We start from the raw sequence: 24,281 nt of genomic DNA on the forward strand, positions 1-24,281 counted from the left end.
AGAAAATATTAAAAAACGCAAAGTAAGGAACACAAAAAGGTAGAGCTGCCCAGATAAGCTGCCACACACGCGGCGCCATGGTAACAAATAACCACCTCGGTAAGCTCCTCCTCCGGAATGTTTTAACTAACTGTATTAAGGATTGTCTTAATGTTGTTTAACTACAGTCTAATAAATAATACTTTAAAGCAAACTAAAGCCTCTGCCTTGGTTTAAAGTAGGACCTACACCTGCCTTTCTCTAGTCTTTTCTTGGGGCAGGCCAGCCCTAGGTGGCACATGTTGAACCTCTTTTATCCCTGTTGCCACATTCCATATTGTTTAATCAGTACTTTTCTCAAACTGCCTTGTCTCATTTGAACATTTTAGTAATACTATAGTAATTTTAATATAGTCATTGTCAGCAGCAGAGTTTGTTCGTAAACCTCAGAGTAAAAAGCACACACGGGAGTGGTTCAAGCTTTCATTGAAATGCAATTTTATATTAAAGGATAGCAAAAGGATAATTCACTATATCACACAACACAGCTTGTTAGTACTGCCATGAAAATGAAATACATATACAGTCTTGTCATATTAACACATCAAGTTACCCGCCCCCACCCTCCTCAGCCTTCTCAAAAAAACACCAAAAACTTTATAAATATCTCTTTTTTTTAACTTTACAACAGCTATTTGTGACCAGGATTTCACGAGATGAAAGAGAACTATTAAATAACTGGCATACTCCCTATCATTTACAAAAAGCATGAAAACACAGTGGTTACAACGATTCAAGAAAAAAACATGGGGTTTTTCTCCAGTGAGTAAAATTAATACAAGTCTAAAAATGTCCAAAAAATCCCTTTGTACAAAAGAATATACAACTTGCAGTATTAACAAAATACTTCCTCTTTCTGTGTAATCAAAGCCGGAACAGTCCCTGGATTCCTGCAGCAGAGTTGAAGGGAGCAGTAGTTTGGAAAATGGGTGTTCTGGCTCTGCTTTTTTTGGCCAACCCAGTTCCACACTGCAGTGATGGATTTGCCGGGACCCTCTGTTATCCGTCTCAGTGCGTTGTATAGCAGCAAATCTACAAGTTGTAGCAGATATTTCAAAATACATTGTTCCGTTAGATCTTACAGATATATTTGACAGTGTAAGATAATATTTCCCTGTATCGCGTTTAACAGAAAAAAATGCTACTTTAAGTTACAGAAATGTACACCATTGTTACGACTACAGCTAAGGTTATTTGTGAGTATGCTGTCAGGACCACCAGCCTCACTGTCTGTCAGGGTCAAACCCGCATTTTCCAGGTCAGGTTGTGGTACCTGTATGGATTTTATCAGATCTTTTAATGGCAAATGACCTAAATATTCTCCTTCACGTCTAGCAACATTGGGCCAAGAAGACTTTCTTTCCCGCATGTGCATAGTTGAATCAAATTGAAATTTTACACTTGTGCAGAGGAATTTGTCAAATTATAAGAGCTGAGTCAAAACTCAAATTTAAACCTGAAAAATAGATAAAAATTAAAAAAAGGCAGTCATCAGGTGTACATATGAAGAGAAAAGATTATTTTTCCACACAAAAACAAACAATTGAATTTAATGAGCGTTTTCGATTCTAAGTGCTGGCACAGATTATCATACACCTGTATTCAAAGTGTCTGCTTGGTTGAACACCAGGCAGTGAGATAAATATGATATAAATAAATAAACTGAAAGGAGGAAAAACTCAAATATTTGGCACTTAGGCTGTAATGTCGTCAAGGCTTTTTTGTTGCGTACCAGGATCAGCAGTGACTTTTAGCTTGCATCTGAGAAGACCTGCTACAGTAAATAATCATTTGGTGGCTGCAATATGACAAATTAAAACCAAACATCTTTACAGGCTAGGAAAGTCCCAATCTGATTGAAAATTGTGTTTTTAACAGCTCTTGTGGCATTTTTATGATGATTGTGAACATATATAAAGAAATTCATTCAACTTAATGTAAATCAGGAGCAGACGAAAAAAGAAATGCTATTTTAAAAAGATTGTATATGAGACGTAGAAAATATGTTCCATTCTAATGAATTAGCCTCTGGACGACTAGATCCATGAACGTCTTTGTTTTCCTCATCTGAGCTGGAATCTGGATCAAAAACGTGTGGCTGGATAGCTGCAATATTGCTTACAATTTTTGCTGCACTGCTAATGTTAGGTTAGGGGTGTGAGGCCCTGTAAGCTAGTGGAAGAGATCTGAGTTAAGGGTGACGGGAAGGGGAGGCAGTGTTGCTCTGTGCCAGTGGTTCCACCCACAAGTCAATGCTGAATTTCTGAGGAACTCCTGCCACTCTGCAAAATGACAGGTTTTGGATTGTGGCCAAAAACGCCATAATCATTATTAAAAGACCACTGTGTCACTTTGAAAATAACTCAGATGAAAGTGGGTCTTTAAGATGACACAAATCTCCAAGGGTGATAGACAGACCTCTTTGCAGGTGTGAATGGTGCAGGGAGTCTGGAGGCTCTGAATGCCCACCTTTCAGCACTGTCAAAAAATACAAATGAGTCCTGCTGCACAAACTTCATTACTAGAGAGTCAATAAACCCAATCAATTATTAAAAAAAGTCCATAAATAGAGTTCATAGAGAGTGGCATCACAGAAAGCGCTGTTTTATTGTGGCAGGGTGTGTAGGTTAAGCTTCGTCCTGAAAAAAGTCCATAAGAGCAAAAGTTGTACATAGAGAAGTCTGCATCTTCAGCGGCTTCAGTTTACCTCTTGGTTTTTTGCCTCCCTGAAGCTTTGCATTAATTTACAGCCTGCTTCCAGTTTGCCACTTGGTACTCGCAGTGGAGGCTTTTGGGGCTCCAGAGGCGGGGCTTCTGGAGGTCTGCACTGCATGAGGGTACGTAGGAAGGAGCCCTAGTTTAAGGCTCCTTCCTGTCAAGCTTATTGATTGATCTGTGTTATTAGTTTGCACTTGATAATGTCTCTTTTTACCTTTGTGGTGTAACTGCAGCCACTCTAAATGCAAGTGTCTCGGTGTGTGTGTGTGTACGTGTGTGTCAGGTAATGGTGGTTGATATAAAGCAGAGGGCAGTGGGGGGCTTTCACACTTCACTCTCGGTGGAAGGCTTGCGTATTGAGGCCCAGCCAGTGTCGGGCAGGCTGTGCTGGACGTGACGCTGAGGGGTTACAGTCGACGGGGTCAGCGTGGTTATAGAGGAGCACTCTGATGCTTCCTCCTGGAGGAGCTGCTCTGTCTCGGCGTCATCCAGCGAGGCGCTGCTGGCCTGCAGGGACACGGTGTCGGTGCGCATGCAGGTGTGCAGGCCACCTCTGGATGGCTTGATTTGTTTTAGGTCGTCCCAGTAAAGCTCGTCATTGGACAGGAGGCACACTCCCTCCACAATGTGGATCTTCTCCTTGGTGTAGCTTCCATCTACTCCACCCTAAACAAAAAACTCAAAATAAGTATCAGCAGTTTCATGGCAGGACCGAAACTTTGCACCTAATGCAGTCAAATGTGTCTAAAACCGAAATTGTGGGGATCAAAAGTTTAGCCACCAAGTTGTATTAATGTGCATAAAGAAATCAAGGAAAGATGGAAAAAATCTCCAACAGATAACAGATGGGATATTCTTGTAATATGTTAAAAAAATTGGGCTTTAATTCCATAATTTACACTTTTAAAATAACAGAAAAATAAGATAATGACAGGAAAGCCGAGACCCCAGAGTCATGGATTATCCCAAAATCAATTCAGATTATTCAAATTTGAAATTTCACACTTTTCTCTTGTTTAAACTCTCAAAGTTCAAACCTTCGTAGAAATTTTTTTCCAGTGTTAGAGAAAGAAAAAGATATGAACGCACCCTGTACAGGAGACAAGGCAGGACCTGGTTAAGTTTGAAAAAAAATGCTTAGTTTAAACAGAACTTTTGGTAATTTTAAAACAGTTTTGCCAAGATTTCACTGTCTTTCTTTACTTTTTTAGTCAGAATTCTTTCCAATGCTCATCCGTGCAGAGCTTTTGAAACTAACTCTCTGTTTTTGGTCGGTGGCGTCAACGCTATCAACACATCTAATGCTGCGTTCACACCGGGCATGTGATGATCATTCTTGAACATGTGTTGAGACCATGGCGTTCCCCAACTATACGTGGAAGAGGCGGCTAAGTGTTGAAGCGGTACAAATCTGGAGATTCCAGGATTTTTTTTTGCCACAGCTCTATTCTGATACACAAAAGACGTGTATAATTCCATCCAAACACAAACTGCAAATATTAATTTCTCCTCTATGATCAATTCAAAGGTCAAAGTTCAACCTGGTTAACTTTCCAACACGGGTTGAAAGTGTTTCGTACGTACAGCCCAAAAATGGTTGTAGAAACTTACGTAACTACATGTGAACATGAGCCTGAAACGCACATTTATCTGAATTTACGACTTTTTACTGAAAATGTTCGCTTGAACCCGCGTTGTCAAGGGCGGAGTGAACCTTGCTTAAAAAGTATCCCAAACGCAGCTAAGGAGCAGCAGGACAGCTCTCTGCTATTGTTTTCACACACCATCCTTCATGCAGTTAAGAGACAAAGGACACACTCCGAAACAAACAAAAACTCTGCAAAATAGCATGACTGCATGCTCTGTGAACTACCTCTCCTCAAGACAAGGGGCTCAAAAAATAAAGGGAGAAAGGGAGTTGTAGGGATGGGAGAGCTGCAATGAAGAAGAGTTTGAGGGAGAAGATGAGTAACACATCTGCTACAGAAAAAACAGGTATTTTTCTCAGCTGCTCAATTTTCTTTCATCTCATTTTTTCAGTATAAACTGTAGGATTTACCTCTTTCTTGTATCTCAGCTGGTTGTAAATGGGAGGCTTTTGCGATGCTTCGATCTTAACCTCCTGCGTAGATGTTCGGTACGAAGGGTTGCTATAAGTTAGATTGCTCACTCCTGGGTCAGCAAACTTGGACTTTTTATGTCTGTTGAGGAAAGTAAGAACAGAGGCTCAGTTATTAATGTTTCTGTTTCTGTTTGTGTCAAAGTGCCACAGGACACGAACCTGTAAATAATCAATGCTGCTATGATGATCAGAATGGCCAGGATGGTCAGGAGCCCACCAATCACATAGCTGAAATGGAGGCCTTCTCATGAAAACAAAGACTGCATGTTAGAGTACATAAAACAGAATATATCTTAAACTGATCAACAAATTGAGACATACTACCAGCAATATTTGGCTAAGGTAGATGAAGGGAAAGTATCATCAGCACCTAGGTGTTTCAAATTTGTTCTCCACATTTGACCCATCCCCTAGGGGAGCGGTGAGCTGCAGACACAGCTGCGCTCAGGAACCATTTGGTGGTTTAACCCCCTAAGCCAACCTCTTTATGCTCAGTTTTAAGCAGGGAGGCATTGGGTCCATCTTTTAAACTCATGACCTTCCAGTCACAGGGCGGACACTCTACCACCATAAGGCCACTGAGCTGGTTAAAGACTAAAAGATGGGGACATTTTTTTTTCTTTTTTATAAACTAAATTTGTTGCTCCGCAGAGAACATTACTATTGGCAGAACATAGACAGGAAGTATGTAACTGTTGTTTACTTAGTTGAAAAATGTTTTTGATGTGATAGGAATTTTTTTTGCCACGCCACCCAAAACTTGCTGCCACCACACCTCCGCACTGCAGGACCTCTGATCACATCGAAACATTGACATAACATCGAAACTGGCCACCTTTGTCACACGAATCCTGTTTGATGTGAATGCAGCTTTTTACCGCAGCCTTTTCATTCTTATGTCAAATGAAAAATGCATAAAACTCATCAATTGCTGTTCTTCACCTTTCGGCATATCCTTTCAGGGGGTCACCTTAGTGTATCAGCTTTCACTGATTCACACAGGCAGTTTGGCAGAGATTTTTACGCTGGATGACCTTCGTGACACAACCCTGTTTTTTATCCAAGGTGGGGACTGGCACAGGGAGACCCAGACTTGGTCCCTTTGTGGTTGCCCATTAGGCAGTAGCACAAAGGGCCTTGCCCAAGGACCCACACTGAATGAAGCTCATTGCGCCCGCCTGGGATTTGAATCTGGTTTCCCATGTGCCAGTCCTACACGCAGCCAACCGAGCCATCCAGTCGCTTGCAAACGTCATTAATAGTAGCATTTACAAAAACAGAAATGTGGCTTGGTCATCTGTTCAAAGACTACACAGAACTAGATGATTCCATCGTATTATTTTAATTAATTTATATCTGAGACATACATTAACAGTTAACTATGTGAAAAGGGTGTGCAATTCTGCAGCCATATGTCCTCAAATGCATCAAGTTTAACAAGTTTGACACCTTTTAGCCTGGTTTCATAAAGACCTCACGATATAAAAGGAATTCTTAGAATTCTGCAGAAAATAAGCTCTTATTTGCAAGAGCAACAACCACAGTCAGGTCTGGAAAGACACAAACTGGGCCAATCGTTTTGTTGGACAGAACCCTGAGTAACAGAAACTATCCCAAAAAATAAAGGAGCTCCTGTAAGGCCGCACATGGTGTTCAAAGTGTTGAGATGGGAACAGTTATGTACCAACCTTGAGGAGCTGTAACCACTGTGTTCAAGCAGCTCTCTGGATTTAAGTTCATGTCTGTACAGCTGAAAGCAAACCAACAGAAAACACATTCAGTCAAGCTGCGTTAGCAGGACATAATACATCCCGAGAACAAAAGGCTGACCTTTCTTATGATGGATTATAAAAATTGGAGAAATCTAAAAACTGTTGCTATTTCAAACAAAAATGAATTTTTTTTAATATTACTATTATTATTAAAACACGCCTGAAAACACGCCTGAAAACCCATTTTTATGCTCTGGCTTTTTATACGACATGAGACTTCTTTTATTGCTGTGTTGCTGTACTGGTTTTTATTTTTTTATCTCTCTATTTTTAATCTTGTGTTTTAAGATGTTTTAGTGTTTGTTTTCTTGTTTTCTCGTGTTTAGCACTTTGTGTCGGCGGCTGTTGACTGAAAGTGCTGAATAAATAAAGATGAGTTGAGTTGAGTTGAGTTAATATCAATACGTAATTTTAAGAAAGTGGTTCAGAGCATATTGACAACATCCTTTTAAGCACACACATACTTGACTGGCAGTGCTCCTCTGTGTGAGGCGTCTGTTGGACCTTTGAGATCGGGGGTGCTGCTGGCACCTTTGGGAGGGTAGGTGGGGATGTAACCTGAAACTGAATCAAGCAACGGAAAAAAACAACAGTTCTTCTTGTTGGAGGAGGACAGCCCAAGTTGGAGGACAAACAAAACATTTTTTGACATGACTTTTTTTTATAATGGATCTCATAACTGTTGGAACTGTTCCCATTTTAGAAGAATAGAACTTGAATTGATCCCACATTAGGGAAACTGAGTTGTTACAACTGCTCTATAAAGATCACATATAATAAATAACACTAAATATTAAATAATAAAAATAATTTTACATCATAATCTCAAAGCCTTGTATTTTGATGAACAAATAAGACCCTCTTTGAAACCACATTAGCTTGGGCAGAAAAGGATTACATTTAAAACCCTTAGATTGTCTTTTGTGCGATGCATTGAGACAACTTTGGTTATTTATGAGCAAATAGAATGGATCACAAACACCAAAGAGGCAGGGCTAAGAGAGAACTCTTACTGGTGGAGCAGGGCCGCGCATCTGGTATATCTGGACAGGCGCACACAAAACTGTTGGACTTGGCAAAGCAGAGGTGAGTGCAGCCACCGTTGTTAATGCCACAGAGGTTTGTTCCTACAGAGGAGAGGGGAATATTATAAATCTAAATTTACACAAATGACTTCTTCTTTTTAACTGTATAAGAGGACTGGACTGAGCGACCCCATCGCGTTCCAAACAGGAAGTACCCACTGGATCCGAGAGGCAAAAATCCCAAAGACTTCTACAGCTATTGCTCAGTCATTCTATTTGCCAGAATAACCATTCTTGATCTGATACATTTTTAAAAATGTTCTTGATAATCCAAATTTTTTCACATGACATCACATAAAGAATGAGGATTAACACTGAAAGTTTGAAATGTTTGACAGATTTTCCTAAAACCTGCTTTCAAGTGGAAGGGATGCGGGCTTCCAACAAGCTTACTCCTGATTGGCGAGACTGGTTGCCACAGAAATGAAGATTGGACCAATCACTGTTTACTGACATTGTTAAAGTCAAGTCTCATTAGCTGTCACACACCTAGGTGTGTGAAATTGTTCTCCGCACAGTGCAAGGGCACAGAGGTTTTAATTTTGAGAGGACTAAAGTAAAAGAAGACAGAAGAGAGTGGCAAGTATGAAAACTCACATTTCTATAAATGTAACTGAAAAATTGATGTATTTAATGTATTTAGGAAAATCTGTTGCTTTGGCTTCTTTTAGCTGCCATTTATAAGATAAGATAAGATATTCCTTTATTAGTCCCACAATGGGGAAATTTCCTTGTTGCAGCAGCAGTACAGGTACAGAGAGCAATATATAAAGAAAACAGAAAAACTATGGAGTCAATATGCACACATATATACACAATATACACACATACATTTCCAAAAGAATTGCACAGGATGACCTTATATCGGTTATTGCACAGGGTAAAAGAAATATGACAGAGCCAATGATGTTGATTAACGTGGTTCACTGGGAGCAGCTAAGGTTGTAAAGTCTAACGGCAGCAGGTACAAACGACCTGCGGTGTCGCTCCTTCAGACACTTAGGATGTCTCAGTCTGACGCTGAAGGAGCTGCACAGTGAGGACACAGACTCATACATGGGGTGGGCGTCGTTCTCCATCATGGATAATAGCTTAGCTACCATCCTCCTCTCTCCCACTTCCTGCATTGAGTCCAAAGGCAGCCCCAGAACTGAGCTGGCCTTCTTCAACAGCTTCTCCAGCCGCTTCCTGTCTGCTGCCGAGATGCCGCTGCACCAGCAGACCACTCCATAAAAAATGGCTGATGCCACCATAGAGTCATAAAAAGTCTTTAGGAGTGATCCCTGCACTCCAAAAGACCTCAGTCTCCTCAACAAATGAAGTCTGCTCTGTCCTTTTTTTTACAGTGCTTCTGTATTGTGTGACCATTCCAGCTTATTGTTGAGGTGAACACCCAAGTACTAGTACGAATCTACTCTCTCAATTTCCCTTCCTTGGATGTTCACCGGTGCTAATGTAGAGTGAGTGTGCCTGCGAAAATCTACCACCAGCTCCTTGGTTTTCCCTGCGATAATCTGGAGGTAGTTCCGCTGGCACCAGTCCACAAAGCTCTGAATCAGTTATGTGAAACGTTCTTGAGAAACTAAAGAGAATAGTTGTTTATCAAAGACTAATGCCTCACCTGTCTGTCTGTGGGGAGATACCACTATAATGTCCATAAGGCCCTCCACATTGGCCAGCACTGTTTCTTTGTTTCGGCCGCTGTGTTTGTCCACCCTCTGGATGGACTTTGTCTGCCAGTCAGTCCAGTAGATCCAGCGGTCTTGCTGTGAGAGTCGGGAGAAACGAGTTAGAGGGGAGGGCACCAGCTTCAACTGGGGAAACGAAGGAGAAGAAGAGAAGGGGAGGACATCGACAAGGTAAAAGGGGAAGAGAAAAGGGAGAGGGACAGAGGAGGAAGAGAAATGAGGGTAAGGGTAGAAAGAAGGTAGAAGAAATGGTTAGGTTGAATGGGTTCAGCATGAACTTGGAGGACATAGAAACAAGTGAAAGTCACATGGTGAGCTGATGAGTCAAAGAGCAGGTGAGTGGATGAAGCAGCCAAGAGGAAGGGTCAGCCTAGTCATTGACAACCAAGGGTGAGGAGGGGGTACCTGTGTGAGGGCAAATGGGTGAGACACCGGACTGACAAGGACTTGACGCAGTTTCCCATTCAGGTCGGAGCTCTCAATCCTGTCCAAGTGGGCGTCAACCCAGAAGATCCTGCAGGAGGCATCCCAGTCACCATGACAATTGCTTTAGCACATTCTCAGCAACAAGCCATCCTTGCATGAACTCCAAAAAATGCTAGTAAACTTCCTAAAACACAACAATGTTTTTATGTGCATCCCTATTTTTGGACAATAGCCCACTTTACCCTAAAAGCAATTAACCTACATTTCTGTGGAATTTATTAACAACAGATCCCTTAAAATGTATTTTTTGTGTTAACAGCAGGCTCAGCGTATTTCTTTCATAAAAACAATGAGAGTACAAGTCTTAAATCCTATCAAAGTTTTAAGGTATCTACTGACCTTCGTGTGTCGTAGTCCAGGGTAAGACCATTTGGCCATCCCAGGTCAGAGTTGATCAACACTTTTCGGTCAGAACCGTCCAAGTGGGATCGCTCAATTTTTGGAATATGCCCCCAGTCGGTCCAGAAAAGGAACCTTAAGGCACCAGGATGAAAGGATGAATTGACATTTAAATGTAAAAAGATAAATATCTACCACTGGACCAAAGCTCCTTCTGCTCTCTGATGTTTGCTGAAGTTTGAACACAAACAGCGGCTGGGTCTTACCCTTTGCTTGGGAACACGGCAATAGCTCGTGGTTCATCCAAAGTATTGTTCACCAAAACTTTGCGACAAGTGCCATCCAGTCGAGCCACCTCGATGGTGTTGCGGCCGGTGTCAGTCCAGTACATGTTTCTGGACACCCAGTCCACAGCCAACCCGTCTGTGGTCTTCAGGCCCTGGCTGATCACAGTTTCCATCCCACTGCCATCTAAGTTTGCACGTCTAAAGCACACAGTAAAAGATAGGAATTATACAAGTAGTGGGCCATTAGGGCCTTCAAGGCCTTCTCTGAATATCTGAATCATGTGTTAATTATATTTGTCCATGCATACTTATTAAATCATTCCAAATGGTCTGTTCATTCCATTTTATTGTGTTTATGATGGCTATGCTGCTTCCAGACAGACATATTTTCACATTGGAGCATTTAACCAGTCGCATTTCAGCTATCCTTTGTTGCCAGGCAGTTGCCAGGCAGGCCAGAGGCCTTCAACATGAGTTGTGAAGGTCTTGTGATGTGAAATCAATGTCAGTCATTCCTTTCTTTCAACCAATCAGATTTTGAGTTGGTGTCAGCAGGGCCTTCTAGCACAGTATTCAGACCTTCTGATTGGACAGAAGTTTCAGGAAGTCACATGCAGCCTTGTCCAGTTTGAAACAGTTTGACTTTTTGATCCGTTTCATTTAAAAACAGAGCTGACTGTAATGAATTTTATAGATGATTTTGCAGGAAAATCTCCCACTGTTCCCCTTGACTTCCTTTATCAGAGAAATCTGACTAGTGATGGGTCTGGCAACACCGGCGTGTCGGCTCACGTGCCTGGCACATAAAGTGAAACCCTGCATCGTTACGCGTATCGCTCCGGGAAAAGTCACGTGACCGATACAGCTACTGTGTCGGTGTGTCACAGAGGAGCCAAACTAGGAAGCGCATCTACCAGCAGTGCGGGTTGGTTTTGATTTTGCTGATAAAAATTTGCTGTGGGTGGGTTCGTGTTATTGTGGCGGGTTTTACCGGTAGTTAGTTTTATTATCAGTCTAAGCTATCTTTTATTTTGAAAAATATTTTACTTTGGAAAAATTACCAGGTCTTCTCGGTTACATTTCTTTCAAATGGGTGCAAAACCACTCCAGCGGCGAGATTAAAAGAGTCGACAAATAAAAATGTTCATGCCGCGGATGCGTGCCAACTTCCATCTGTTACATGAGTCTTGCGCTTGCGTTTTCCCCGCCCACCTGTACTCAGTTTATTTAAAGGCATAAAAATGGTTAATGAGGGCTTGAGTGATTCAGACGTAGCTCTCCTGAAGGCCCATATACAATAGGGTTTTACTTTATTTAAGGAAGAGGTTTGGTTATTTTGTACTAAACCACAAAGCCAGGTTGTTATTGTTGTTGTTATTAGCTGTAGTTTTTGACACTTACAATTAATTTTAATGAATTGTTTTCATGTGTGACTGAATAAACGTGGGTGTTTTATACCTGATAACATCCAGAGTCACATCAGTGTAATACAGTTTTCCGTCGACGCTGTCGTAGTCCAGCGAGATGACATTGTGCAGCTCAGGCACGGGGACGTGCACGTCAGTGAAGTCATCGGTGTCCAGGGAGATCCTGCGCACGCTGACCCGGTTGGAGAAAAGCAGGTACATGTCTGGGGAGTCATCACACGACCTGCCATCTCTTTTCAGGAGGATACCAGTGGGACAGGCGCAGGACGTGCCGTTGGGACGAGGTAAGCATAGGTGGGTGCAACCTCCATTCCTCCTGCTGCACTTATTAAAACCTTAAGGAGGAAATTGACAAATAAAGAACAACCCTGAGGAAAACACACATACACACACACAATGTGTTTCCTAAAAATCTTTATTTTCTTTCTCACCCAAAGGCCTCTCTCTGTCTACAGCCTGGATGTCCATCAAACCTGGCAGATTGGACCGGACTGTGATGGTGTTGGCTCCTGTGTTCTTGTCAGCCCTCTGGATGCTGCGACTCTGCCAGTCTGTCCAGTAGATATATGAGCCCATGAGGGTTAACCCGTAGGGGTGCTGAACTGGAGTCACAAGGGTGCGGCGATTCAGCCCATTAAGGTCAGATGCTTCAATGCGCTAAAAATAGAAACAAACCATTAACCATTTTTGTGATATCATTTAACTTCTTTTGATACAGGCTTTAGTTTTTCCTTTTGTTCCAGCAACAGATTTACTGTATGAGTGGGATTGCTTTTTCTAAAATTATGTTCACACATGCAAATTAAGTTTTACAAAACATACAAAATTTGAGCTTTTGCAAACTGCCATTACTCAAGTAACAGATTTGTAACAAGTAACAACTGTTTTGTTTAAACTTATAAGCATTTTACTCCTGTCAGCAGCCAATTGGTCTGCAGCCTCTCAGTAGATGAAAAAATGTTACACTGATTCATTAAAATAGACCTTTTCATTTGTTTCTGGTAAAAACATAGGATTACTGTATTGTGAGTCCATCCTATCATCATGACTTAAGTTGAAGTGAAAAAGAAGGGAGCCATAAAGTCAAGCATCCTTTCAGATCCATCGCAGTTTTTGATGGGTGTGAATAACTAATCACAGTTAATGACAGAAGACTCTTAAACTCTAAATTGTTGTGCTTTTATTGGACATTAGTTGTGCTTGAAAAATGAACAAATGGTCTTTTTTTTACTTTGAAATGTTCTTTGGAAACATGATGTGAAATTTAAGATTTTGATTATTAAACCTATCCTTTTAACACAGGGAAATAACCAAAATACAGCGTATTTAATTTATTTTTTATCAGACACTGGTTTGTTTTGTAATGTAAAACGTACCGACATGTTTCGGTGGAATGTCTTCCACCTTCATCAGGGTCGTAATCAGGTGGTGGTGTGTGACGTCAAACTTTGTCAAACTTTGACAGGTGACTCCGCCCCTTGATGTCCGTTTTTTGCTGGAGGATGTTGCTCCAGGTGTGGGAGAGCAGGAAGGCCCCCTCATCCCTGTTCATGGAAGTATGGGCTCGCTTTCTTATCTCCACCGCCTCCATGATCCATCTGCGGTGTCTGTTGTCTTCAGTGCGGAGGACTTTGGCCTTTTCCAGTCCATGATGTGGTTTTCCTGCTTGCAGTGGTCCGTTATGGCTGATTTCATATTTTCTTGTACTGCCTGTTGTCGTGTTAGTATTTTATTTGTTTCCTTTTCACATTCTTTTTGATGTTCCATTTTTCTTGTGATGAAGGTGTGTCCTGTTTCTCCCATGTACGTTTTATTGCAGGTGTGACATGGGATTTCATAAATGACGTTGCATTTCTTATTTTGCTCGATCTTGTCTTTGGGGTGAACAAGTATTTGCCTGAGTTTTTTATACGGTTTGACTGGGGTGCTGATGTGATGTTTTTTCATAGCCCTTTGGATGCGTTCTGTTATTCCTCTGATGTACGGCAATGTAACCATGCCTTTGTTTTCCGATTTCTTCGTTAGATTTTTCTTTCCTGCTTCCTTGTATTTTCTCTGCTCCACCTGTGTTTGTCCCTTTTTTATGGCCCATTGAGGATATTGACACCTGGTTAGTGCATTTTGTATGTGTTTTTTCTCCTCCGTTTTGTCTTCCCCATCTGTTACCAGTTCTGCACGATCAAATAAGGTTCTTACAACAGATATTTTGTGAGTGGTAAGATGTTCTGAGGTCCATAATAAATATTGATCTATGTGAGTTGGTTTCCTGTGTATTTTTATTTTTATGTCCCTGTTTTCGGTGTGCGTGATGTTTATATCCAGGAAGTTGATGGAGTTGTCTTTCTCCTCTTCATGTGTGAATTTGATTTGTCCCGTGAAAGCGAGCCCATACTTCCATGAACAGGGATGAGGGGGCCTTCCTGCTCTCCCACACCTGGAGCAACATCCTCCAGCAAAAAACGGACATCAAGGGGCGGAGTCACTTGTCAAAGTTTGACAGGTGACTCCGCCTCAGTCACAATCAGCTGTTTTTTAAAGACGTCACACACCACCACCTGATGACGACCCTGATGAAGGTGGAAGACATTCCACCGAAACATGTCGGTACGTTTTACATTACAAAACAAACCAGTGTCTGATAAAAAATAAATTAAATACGCAGTATAATCTCATAGACACAATGAACCTCTTTGAATCATAACCAAACTACAGGTTTAGAAAAATATCAAAATTTAGTTGTTTCCATCCCCAAAAAATTTAATTAATTACAACTTTCAGTCATCAAATAACATTCTTTGTAACATTAAGTAGTTAGGTAATAATTCATAAAACCCTAGTGTTGTAACAAATATTTCGGAATTATTTTTTATGCACCATGTTAGGAATTGGGTCTCAATGAGACGATGTCAATGGGTTAAAACTGCTCCAGTTCAATAAAAGAAAAGAAAAGGCACACTAGCAGCCCTTACCTCATCTCTAGGAAAAATAGAAAGCTTCCATTTACAGTGTTAACTCAGCTATGGAGATAAATGATGAGATAACTAACCTATATTTTTTCCTGCATTTTTTGGACAAAGTCGCTTCGGAATATAAGTCGCAGAAGCAAAAAGATAGCAAAATAGAGAAAAAAAAATAGTATATATGTAAGTCGCTCCAGAGTATAAGTCACAAATGCCAAGAAAATGCAGAATAAAGAACAAAAATAACATATAAAACACACATGAGTACAAGCAATGCACCTGCCCAAACTATGCCAAAAAAAATTTTGTTTATTTATTTATAAAATTTTTCTGTGATTTTATTTGTATAAATTGAAATAAACACTGATTCAAAATAGAGATGATCTTTTTTTTGTATCATGTTAATGATGATAGAGAAGCTAATTTCAAACTGAAATTTACTTTAAGTCTGTACAGAAAACACAAGAGGGTGTGCACTGTTTAGTACCTTATTCACATCGAAATGTCCTCTCGGAGTGAGTTTAAATGGCGCACTTATTGAAAAAACAAATTTGTATAAGTAGATCCGAATTACGGACACGTTTTTGCAAGTATGATCTTTTTTTATACAGCTGGTTATACTCTGGACATACTCAAATATTTTCTGCAGCCCAAAAACTTTTTTACACAAGAACAAACTGTAGTGCAAAAGCACAAATTTATTTTGCAATGTTTTTTTTAAGATATTCAAATTTGATTTAGATATGAAAAACCTATTGACATGTATTGAGAGTATTTTACCATAATCAAATATTTGTGAAAGGAATATGACTCCATAATATATGTTTAACAGTTTAATTCTGTTTAGATACCAAGGACTTTTTTAGAATTTAATTAGCATTTCTGATTCAGATAATTATATTTCAATTCATTATTAAACCCTAAAGCTGAAGAATTTGGCTTTTTGATGGTTTGATTGTCAGAAAAAAGTCCACTAGGAGTTCCTACTGACCTCAGTGTGAGCATCAGCCCACAGTAACTGTGATCCGGCCATATCTACAGCCAGGCCATTAGGCCACCCCAGGTTGTTGCTTATGAGAACTGCTCGGTCTGACCCGTCCATCGCTGAGCGTTCCAGTTTAGCTTGCTCTCCCCAGTCTGTCCAGTAGATGTAACTGGAAAAGGCAAAGAAAAAAGGAAATCAAATCTGTTGTGTTTGCATAAAATTTGACATAATCTCTTCAGCAAAGTGTGTCACTTTTCAGAAGTCTCACCCCATCTCGTGGTAAAGTGCAATTGCCCGTGGACTGTCAAGGTTTTGCCAAATGAGAACTTTCCTCATGGTGCCATCCAAGTTGGCCACCTCAATGCGGTTAGTTCCTGTGTCGGTCCAGTAGATCTTCCTGCCAACAGCGTCCACTGCTAACCCATCTGTGGTCATCAACCCTGCAGAAGAAAACTCCACTCAAGCCTTGGCAAAAAATAATCAATCAATGCCTGTATGCCTCCCTCCATACCCTTAGATATGATGTCTTCATGTCCAGTTCCATTGATATTAGCTCTGCTGATTTTCTTCAGTGTACTGTCAGACCAATAGACTTTTCCTACAAAACAACACTCAAACTTTATATACCTGCATCTTTTGGCTCTTTGAAAAATGACTTTTAAAAGTATTTTAGAAATCATACACACCTTCTTTTGGGTCTGCCCCAACGGCAATAGTGTTTTTCATGGAGGTGTTGACAGGCAAGACCACATCAGCAAAGTAGGGAATGTCCAAAGAAACCATCCTGATATCCGTCCGCCGCGCAAATATGAGGAAGCTATTCATCCCTTAACAGACCAACAAACATTCTACTAGATCAGATCATATCGCAAAGTGAAAAAAAAAAATCAATACATTTATTTTCAATCACATCAGAATAATTTATTCAGGAAGGAGAGACGAATGTCTCAGAACCAACTGTTTTTTTGTTTACAACAGTCCCTTGTTTATCGTGGTAGTTACGGTCTACAAATAACCTGGGATAAGTGAAATCTGAGAGAGGGACTACAGTTGTTTTAACGCTGTAAAACTCATAACACACTTCATCAACTTTTCTCAGACATACATTTTCACACTTTCTTTTGTTTAAACTCCTAAGAGTTCAAACCTTTGTAGAAAAATAAGTCCAGTGTTAAAGAATTGAACAAAAGATCTAATCACGATCAAAGATTTATGTAAATGTGGCAAACTGAACACATTTTCGTACAGGAGACACAGAACTAAGGAGACTGATTTAACAAAGTCAACAGCCAATCAGGATGTTGAACTCAGGGTGCGGTTTAAAAAAATAAAAGCATGCAAAATTGCCCTGAAAAACAATTTGTGAACCAGCAAGAGAACAAAAGGTGAACTACAATGTTGCGCGGGAACACTTTATTAATACTCACATTTTTGACCCAAAAAAATCAGCTACTTAAAAATAAACATATTTTCAGTTTCCAAAATGAACAATGTAGCAATCAATTTTCCCTTTCAGTTCATCCAAATTATAAAGTGCACCGTAAATGAATAGTCTACTTTTAAAATGTTGCGATGTGTAAGGCGCACCAAATTACAAGGCACATTAGGCGAGACAGAAGAGTCACTGATAAGTCTGTCAGTCAAGACTTTATTAACAGGTTCACAGTAATTCTCAAACTTGTTTGTAACACGCTACACGTTAGCCATGTTAGCATATTTACAAAACCTGCAACTCCCAACCTTGTTTGCAACACGGATAAAACAGACTGAAAAAAAGCAAACATTACTGTGAGATTTGCTAACTCCAAACTTGTTATTAACACGTAAAAAGAAAAACACAATCCAACTAAGTTGCACGTTAGTGTATTCACCATAACCCTAAATCTCAACCTTGTTTGGTACACGGAAATAAAAAAGATTAACACCACTAAAACAAACATTACTCTTACAACACTAACTCCCTACCCTTATAGTAATACATAAAAAAACCACTGTCCTGACACCGCTACACGTTAGCCGCATTAGCGTATCAGCAAAAACACCTAACCTTGATTGGAACTAATATAAAAAAAAATTAAAAAACAGACTGACATTTTGAGAGTGCGTGCACCTCTCAAAATTGTTACAACATCAATAAACACAACCAAAATTAATATGTATATAAGCCGCTCTAGATTATAATGCGCACTACTGTTTTTTTTTAAATAAATTAAGGCGATTAAGTGTGCCTCATAGTACAGAAAACAAGGTGTTTTTTTCCCTACCAGGTGTACAAGTCTTTCCATCCATCTGCAGGTTGACCCCTGTGGGACAGCCACAGCTGAACGCTTTGGGAGCAGGGGCCAGGAGACACAAGTGGCTACATCCTCCGTTATCCGCTGCACAGGGGTTATGCACTATAGGGACAGGCGCACAAATCACACAACACAAGCTGCTTTAGATATAAACTCAGAGGACAAGAATGTAGCAAATTGGTGAAAACAATAACTAACGACAACAGAGATCCAAACAAAGAAACCCTTTTGGGATTCCAGTAAAGTGGATTGTTTGGTTAAACACTGCTGAGGCTCAGCCTCCAAAGCTGTGATCTGGATTCAGTTTAACTGCACCGACACCATCCCCCACACCCCAGCAGTGATACTTGATAGGAGCTCTCAAACGCACACTAGTTTGTTTTTCTTCAACATACTCTATACAGAAACAGCTGCTAAAAAACAGCTCTTCATTAAGCAGAAATGACTATCAGCTTGTGATGCAAAGCTTAACCTGGACAGCAAACACACTGACCTGTCTGGCGGTGTTGATGGAACATGTGAATATCCATGAGATTCTCCAGGTTCTCTGCCAGTGTCCGTCTGCTTAGACCTGTGAGCTTATCAGCGCTTTGGATGCTCTTAGACTGCCAGTCTGTCCAGTACAGTTTGTCCTCATGAACAGTGAGGCCAAAAGGGTGAGACAGCTGGCTGCCAATCAAAACCTGGATCCATGAACAGGAATACAAAAACATTATAAATTTTAAACCATCCATCCATTTTTCAAACCCGCTTAATCCCTGTCAGGGTCATGGGGTTGATGCTTGCTTGAGCCTATCCCACCTACTGTTGGGCAAAGGCGTAGTACACCCTGGACAGGTCGCCAGACTGTCGCAGGGCACAGTTAAAACAAGCATATTGTAAATTAATCTTCTGATTTCTAACCTAAATCCCCCTTATACCTGCCGATCGGAGCCATCAAAGTTCCCAAATTCGATAGTCTTCATGCCAGCATCCGCCCAGTAAAGGCGCTTGGTCTCATAGTCAATGGCTAGCCCATTAGGCCATGTTAGATTGGAGGAGATGATGACAATGCGGCTGGAAGCATCCATTCCTGCCCGCTCAATCTTTGGGTTGGCCCCCCAGTCAGTCCAGTACATAAATCTACAGAACATTTAAAGCACAGTGGAGATTTGTGAAGTGATCAGCTCATAAATTATACTCTTGACTCTCTGTGAACCATCTTACCCGCCAACTGGGTCAACAACAATGTCTCTGGGGCGGTCCAAGTTCTCCCAGATCAGGACAGTGCGCATGCTTCCATCAGCATTGGAAACTTCGATACGATCCGTACCTGAGAGTCCAAACACCATGTTTTTAATCAAATAACATATTTTTCAAATAGCTGCAGAGAAAGAGTGAAAGTAAAATAGTATTTACCAGCATCCGTCCAATAGAGTTTGCTGGTCACCCAATCAATTGCCAAACCGGCTGGGCTTTCCAAGCTGGTGTCCACAACCACCTAAAAACAAAAGACGGACAAGCTAAAAAACGTTGTTTAGGTTCCTTTAAAAAACAGCACAAAAACACTACACTTCATTTAATTTCAGAGACATTAAAGTAAAGCTACACTTCCAAATCAGCGCCAGCAGATGGCACTATAGCATGAGGATGAGAAGCAAAGTACATCTGTATCCCTTGTGCTATCTTAGATGATCCCACCCTTGCATTGACGTGTTCTCCCTACCATGACAAAGGTAGATAAAGGTGGAAAGATTTCATGTAATCTATGGACACCAGTGAGGTTCACAAATCATTTTAGAAAAAAGGTTCAGCGCACTGTCTAGTGGGGTCCAGATGACCCAACTCCCAATGTCAAAGTGCCTAGGATAGCACAAAGGGTTACAGAGGTCAGTCTGACTGCAGGTAACACTGACCTCCTGCTTGGTGCCATTCCATAGAGCTCTGTTGATGGAGTCGGTAGTGACATCTGTCCAGTAGATGTAACTGTATTTGGCGTCCCAATCCAGCGCCACAGAATTGCGCACATCGGCCAGAGGAATGACATCATCGGACATGTCCTCGGTATCAAAGCTGATTCGTCGGATGTCCGTCCTTCGGGCAAAAAGCAGGAACTTGTCAAGACCTGATTAAAGACCAAAGGTCTTCTGTCAGTCTTCTAGGTTTAACAGTGGGTCAACAATGAAAACAAACAAAACAGAGCTAGGAGAAATACAAAACTTTCAGAGGTAAATCCAATCACACCAATAAATAACACAAATTATATTTTTTAAGTCATAGAGGCATGCATGTTGAAATTGTTTGCTTTGACTGCCTACTCCTTGAACACCAAACTTATCGGATTAGTGCTATTTTACAGGATTAGTCTCTCCAATTTAGCAGGTTATCATGGACCTTGTCCATCAGCAAACCCAGCAGTCAAGAGGAAGATCAAAGCCAAAACACTGCTAAAAAAAGGGTTAATCATTTAAACTCAATCTTAATTTCTTGATCTTATCCAAGATTGTTTTCTAAAATCCAAAGTTAATTAAAGTGAAATGTACTAAACTCACTGTTGGAACAGTTGAAGTGGTCCACCTTCCTAAAGCCCGTGGGACAAGCACAGGTGTAAGATTTGTTGCTGGGAAGACACAGGTGGCTACAACCTCCGTTGTCTGCGCCACAGCGGTTCCTCCCACCTAAAGGACAAGGAGTTGAACAGTTATGTAGTCAAATAAACTAAAAGTCCCTGTCTGAGCAAAGACATGTGCCAATTTCCCTCTTTTTCCTCCATTGTTCCATGCTGCAGCAGCCTCACCGAGCAAATGGCTCTTCCTGTCTAACCATTAACAACTCCAAAAGAAAACACAACATAATTACCAAAATGTGTGGGTCTGTCTGATGTGTCGTTACGGAGCCAACACTAAGGTCTAGTCTGGCCCACACATGAAGAGTAAAAATCATAAGGATGTTTAAAAAAGAAAGCAAGTTTCTAGTCCATTCCTGTGGAGAGTTATGATTTTTTAAATAAATAACCGAAATGCGCAATTCCGCCACTAGGGAGAGCAAAGGAAAAGCTTAACAGGTGAAACAACAAAACTCTGCATGTGTCAAAAACGAAACCTAACAGCTCTGTGTCTGGGTAGGCAGTAGTTAGGTTCCCTGTGAGCTTTATCACTGAAGGATGATCAGTAGTGACACCCTAATGATCAAAATGTTGTCAAAAAGAAAAAAAAGGTTGAAGTGAAGTCCTGAGCTTTCCAGGAAAATGGAAAACGTTGTATTTGTTCACGGAGCTGAATGAAAACCTGCATGGTTGGTATGTCATTAATAGGTTCTCCAAGAATATAACATTCAGCACCACTATGTGACTCTCCACAAAGAAAAGTTTCACCATTTGCAGTTAAGAAAAAAAAGATTTAGCAACTATTAGCTGGACCGATAAATAATCATCTGGATTTACTGCAGCTGTGAAGTCAGTGATGGAACAGTGGCACCTAGCTACCTTATTGCAAACAAGTTGGAGCAAACATCCAAACCATTTTCTGATGGTGAACTTATTGAAAAATGCAGAAGGCTGCAGAAGTCTTGTTCCCAAAAAGCAGTCGACCTCAAACATGAGTCTGTCAAGAATTACGACTCCAGACAAGATCTCTGAGGAAACATGGGCAGCCATATGAAGGAATCCAGTCATTTATTGTATTTTCAGTCACTATTGATGAAAGCACCAACATCACAGATATGTACAGCTGTGTATATTTATTAGAGGTGTTGAAGAGACGTCACAGTGGAGTTTCTAGAGTTGATGGACACAACAACAACTGATGACATAGTCAGCTCTCTAGTTACTGTGCTGGACAATGTTGGAGTGAACTGGTCACATTAAGTAATTTTGGTCACTGATGGCGCTCCATCACAGGTCAGGAAGAAGGCAGGTGTTGCCACAAAATTCAGGCAGAAACCAGGAAGATTCTTATAATAATGAATAATAAAAATAATGGACATTTCATTGTGTTTTGCACACTTGAATGACAGTAAATGTGTTTCTGCACAGGATTTGAATCCTGATATCTATGGACGGGTGAAGTTTCAGGAGAGAAAGGAGGTTAACTCCAAACTCTTATGTTCACAAATATTTGCAAGTTTAATTTAGTGTAATTTTGTCATCGTTTGGACGTTTACATTTTTGGAAGATGTTTCTTTTTTTTTTGTAGCCCCTCTTGAATTTATTATCAGGATTGCTTCAGTGTCAGATTTAAAATATTCAGTCTGTATAAAATTGATTAAACCAATATTTTTTAAAGTGAAATTAATTTTATTTAAGATCCATTGACCTCTGTGAATGAACGTGTAATAAGAAATGATTAGGCCACCATGTTGGTTGAGGCATGTTTTCCAATTGGGTAAAAAAACAAGAATAAAGCTTTATTTTTCCTTTACGCTACTGGTCCGGCCCAATTGAGATCAGACTGGTTGAATGTGGCCCCCGAACCAAAATTAGTTTGACACCCCTGGTCTAGCCATTTGCAGAATATCCGTATGTATCTGGATTTTGCTTCAGTTTGGAAGCTGCTCAGATTGAATTCCAAAATATATATGAATTCAAATGAATGAATGAACTGAACTGAAACAACAGTATCAAATCAGATCTGCCAAACCGGTCGACAACAAGGCAGCTCACAGTTTACATTAGTGTCAGACTGTTACAGTAATTTTAACAGTATGTAAACAAAAACTTTCCCCTGGCACCAAGTCAAATTCAACACAGCTTGTTATCAAAGAACACATGTCTATGCCGTCCTGCTGCTGAAACCTTCCCAAACAGTAAGTTCAACCCTGGACCTTCCTTTAGAGCAACAAATCCTTCCTCCAAGTGTAAAATCATCACTATGCGTGCCAAGTTTGCACTTCTGTTTGCAAGAATGTCTTTAAAGACTTCTCCTGCAGAGTGCATCTGTCCTTAATCTCATCATCTAACCCTCTAAAACCACACTGGTTTCCCCTCCCTGCTCTACTCAGCAGGATGATGTTTTTTTAAAGTTTTTTTAAAGCAGGGCCACTGTGATTTTCATGTAGGAAGGATTTTAATTCAAACACGGTGAAATGACTTAGAGGTGTCCGAGTTTTTGCCATAATGATAAGACATTTTTGGGTTGCTCAAACTTGCAGTCTGCCATCTTGCAGCTTATCCATAAAAGAGTGAATCCATTCTAGGATCATCTGTTCCTGATGTTAAACCTATTTTTTCAATAAGTTCTAAAATCATCAGATTTGTTTTTTATTGTAGGGGTAGACTGAAAACAATAGGAGACAAAGCCAAAAGTCAAATATATCCCAGGAGCTCTCAGATATAAAAGGAGATTTGTACCTCATGCTTCAAATAAAAATACTCGACACAGGATGAGTGGTTTTAACGTACTGGTACTGTCATATTGTGATCAGCCAATCACATACTGCAATACAACTTTGCAATGAGGTAACAAATAAAAAAAATTTAAAAGCAAAAAACAGTTCAAATAAAAAAAAGTAATCCACATGACTAAATCATGATTGGGTAGAATTGTCTAGAATTGCCTCGTGATACTGTTGGATTATTTAGCTTTAAAAACCAAACATATAACAACAATTAAAGGCATGAAACATCTGACTAACATTCCACAAATATAAAACTCGGCCTGTGAATCAGCTCCACACCCACCTGCTGGCTGCCTCTGCGGATGCAAGGTGTGGATGTCCATGGGGAAGTGCAGCTTGTTTCGGATGATCTCCAGGTTCTTGCCGGTGAACTTGTTGGCGCTGTTGATGCTTTTTGTGTGCCAGTCGGTCCAGTAGAGGCTGTCTTCAAAAACTGTGATGGCAAACGGGTGAGGAAGACCTAAGGAGATGGTTTGGAAAATTACTTCAGAGTAATGCAGTGTGACACCGTCACATTGAAAAAATGAATGAGTACAATGTAAAATATAAGGAGAAAAGAAACTGATTGTTCAAGGGAAAATGCATATGAAAAGAAAATGTGGGAATTATAGCATAAAATCCTGTGTACACTGCCTATGATTATGGGCGACAGTGGCTCAGGTGGTTGAGCGGGTCGTCCAATGATCAAAGGGTTGGCGGTTCGATC

General features: G+C 40.5%; 1 protein-coding gene across 4 annotated transcripts in view; it reads right to left on the minus strand.

Moving 5' to 3' along the window:
* Positions 1-460: 460 nt before the first annotated feature.
* lrp4 (low density lipoprotein receptor-related protein 4) overlaps positions 461-24,281 on the minus strand; it is a 252,869-nt gene continuing 229,048 nt past the window's right edge. Inside the window, exons 15-39 of one of the 4 annotated variants that reach the window (XM_078945006.1) lie at positions 23,859-24,035; positions 20,734-20,859; positions 20,098-20,306; positions 19,601-19,682; positions 19,409-19,514; positions 19,123-19,324; positions 18,696-18,885; positions 18,173-18,304; positions 16,595-16,735; positions 16,420-16,506; positions 16,177-16,348; positions 15,915-16,077; positions 12,395-12,620; positions 11,995-12,298; positions 10,516-10,734; positions 10,250-10,384; positions 9,830-9,938; positions 9,358-9,502; positions 7,665-7,778; positions 7,116-7,215; positions 6,568-6,629; positions 5,039-5,120; positions 4,817-4,958; positions 4,631-4,692; positions 461-3,423 (exon numbers count right to left, since the gene is read on the minus strand). In XM_078945006.1, coding sequence (XP_078801132.1) covers positions 4,651-4,692; positions 4,817-4,958; positions 5,039-5,120; positions 6,568-6,629; positions 7,116-7,215; positions 7,665-7,778; positions 9,358-9,502; positions 9,830-9,938; positions 10,250-10,384; positions 10,516-10,734; positions 11,995-12,298; positions 12,395-12,620; positions 15,915-16,077; positions 16,177-16,348; positions 16,420-16,506; positions 16,595-16,735; positions 18,173-18,304; positions 18,696-18,885; positions 19,123-19,324; positions 19,409-19,514; positions 19,601-19,682; positions 20,098-20,306; positions 20,734-20,859; positions 23,859-24,035 — 3,467 coding nt within the window. In that variant the 3' untranslated portion in view covers positions 461-3,423; positions 4,631-4,650. Of the gene's footprint in view, positions 3,424-4,630; positions 4,693-4,816; positions 4,959-5,038; positions 5,121-6,567; positions 6,630-7,115; positions 7,216-7,664; positions 7,779-9,357; positions 9,551-9,829; positions 9,939-10,249; positions 10,385-10,515; positions 10,735-11,994; positions 12,299-12,394; positions 12,621-15,914; positions 16,078-16,176; positions 16,349-16,419; positions 16,507-16,594; positions 16,736-18,172; positions 18,305-18,695; positions 18,886-19,122; positions 19,325-19,408; positions 19,515-19,600; positions 19,683-20,097; positions 20,307-20,733; positions 20,860-23,858; positions 24,036-24,281 lie in introns of all 4 variants that reach the window. The other 3 variants (XM_078945005.1, XM_078945004.1, XM_078945003.1) reach the window with 3 other exon arrangements.

Source organism: Oryzias latipes, chromosome 3 (assembly GCF_053564925.1).
Source record: "Oryzias latipes strain Hd-rR chromosome 3, Olatipes_Hd-rR_3.1".
Classification (NCBI taxonomy): domain Eukaryota; kingdom Metazoa; phylum Chordata; class Actinopteri; order Beloniformes; family Adrianichthyidae; genus Oryzias; species Oryzias latipes.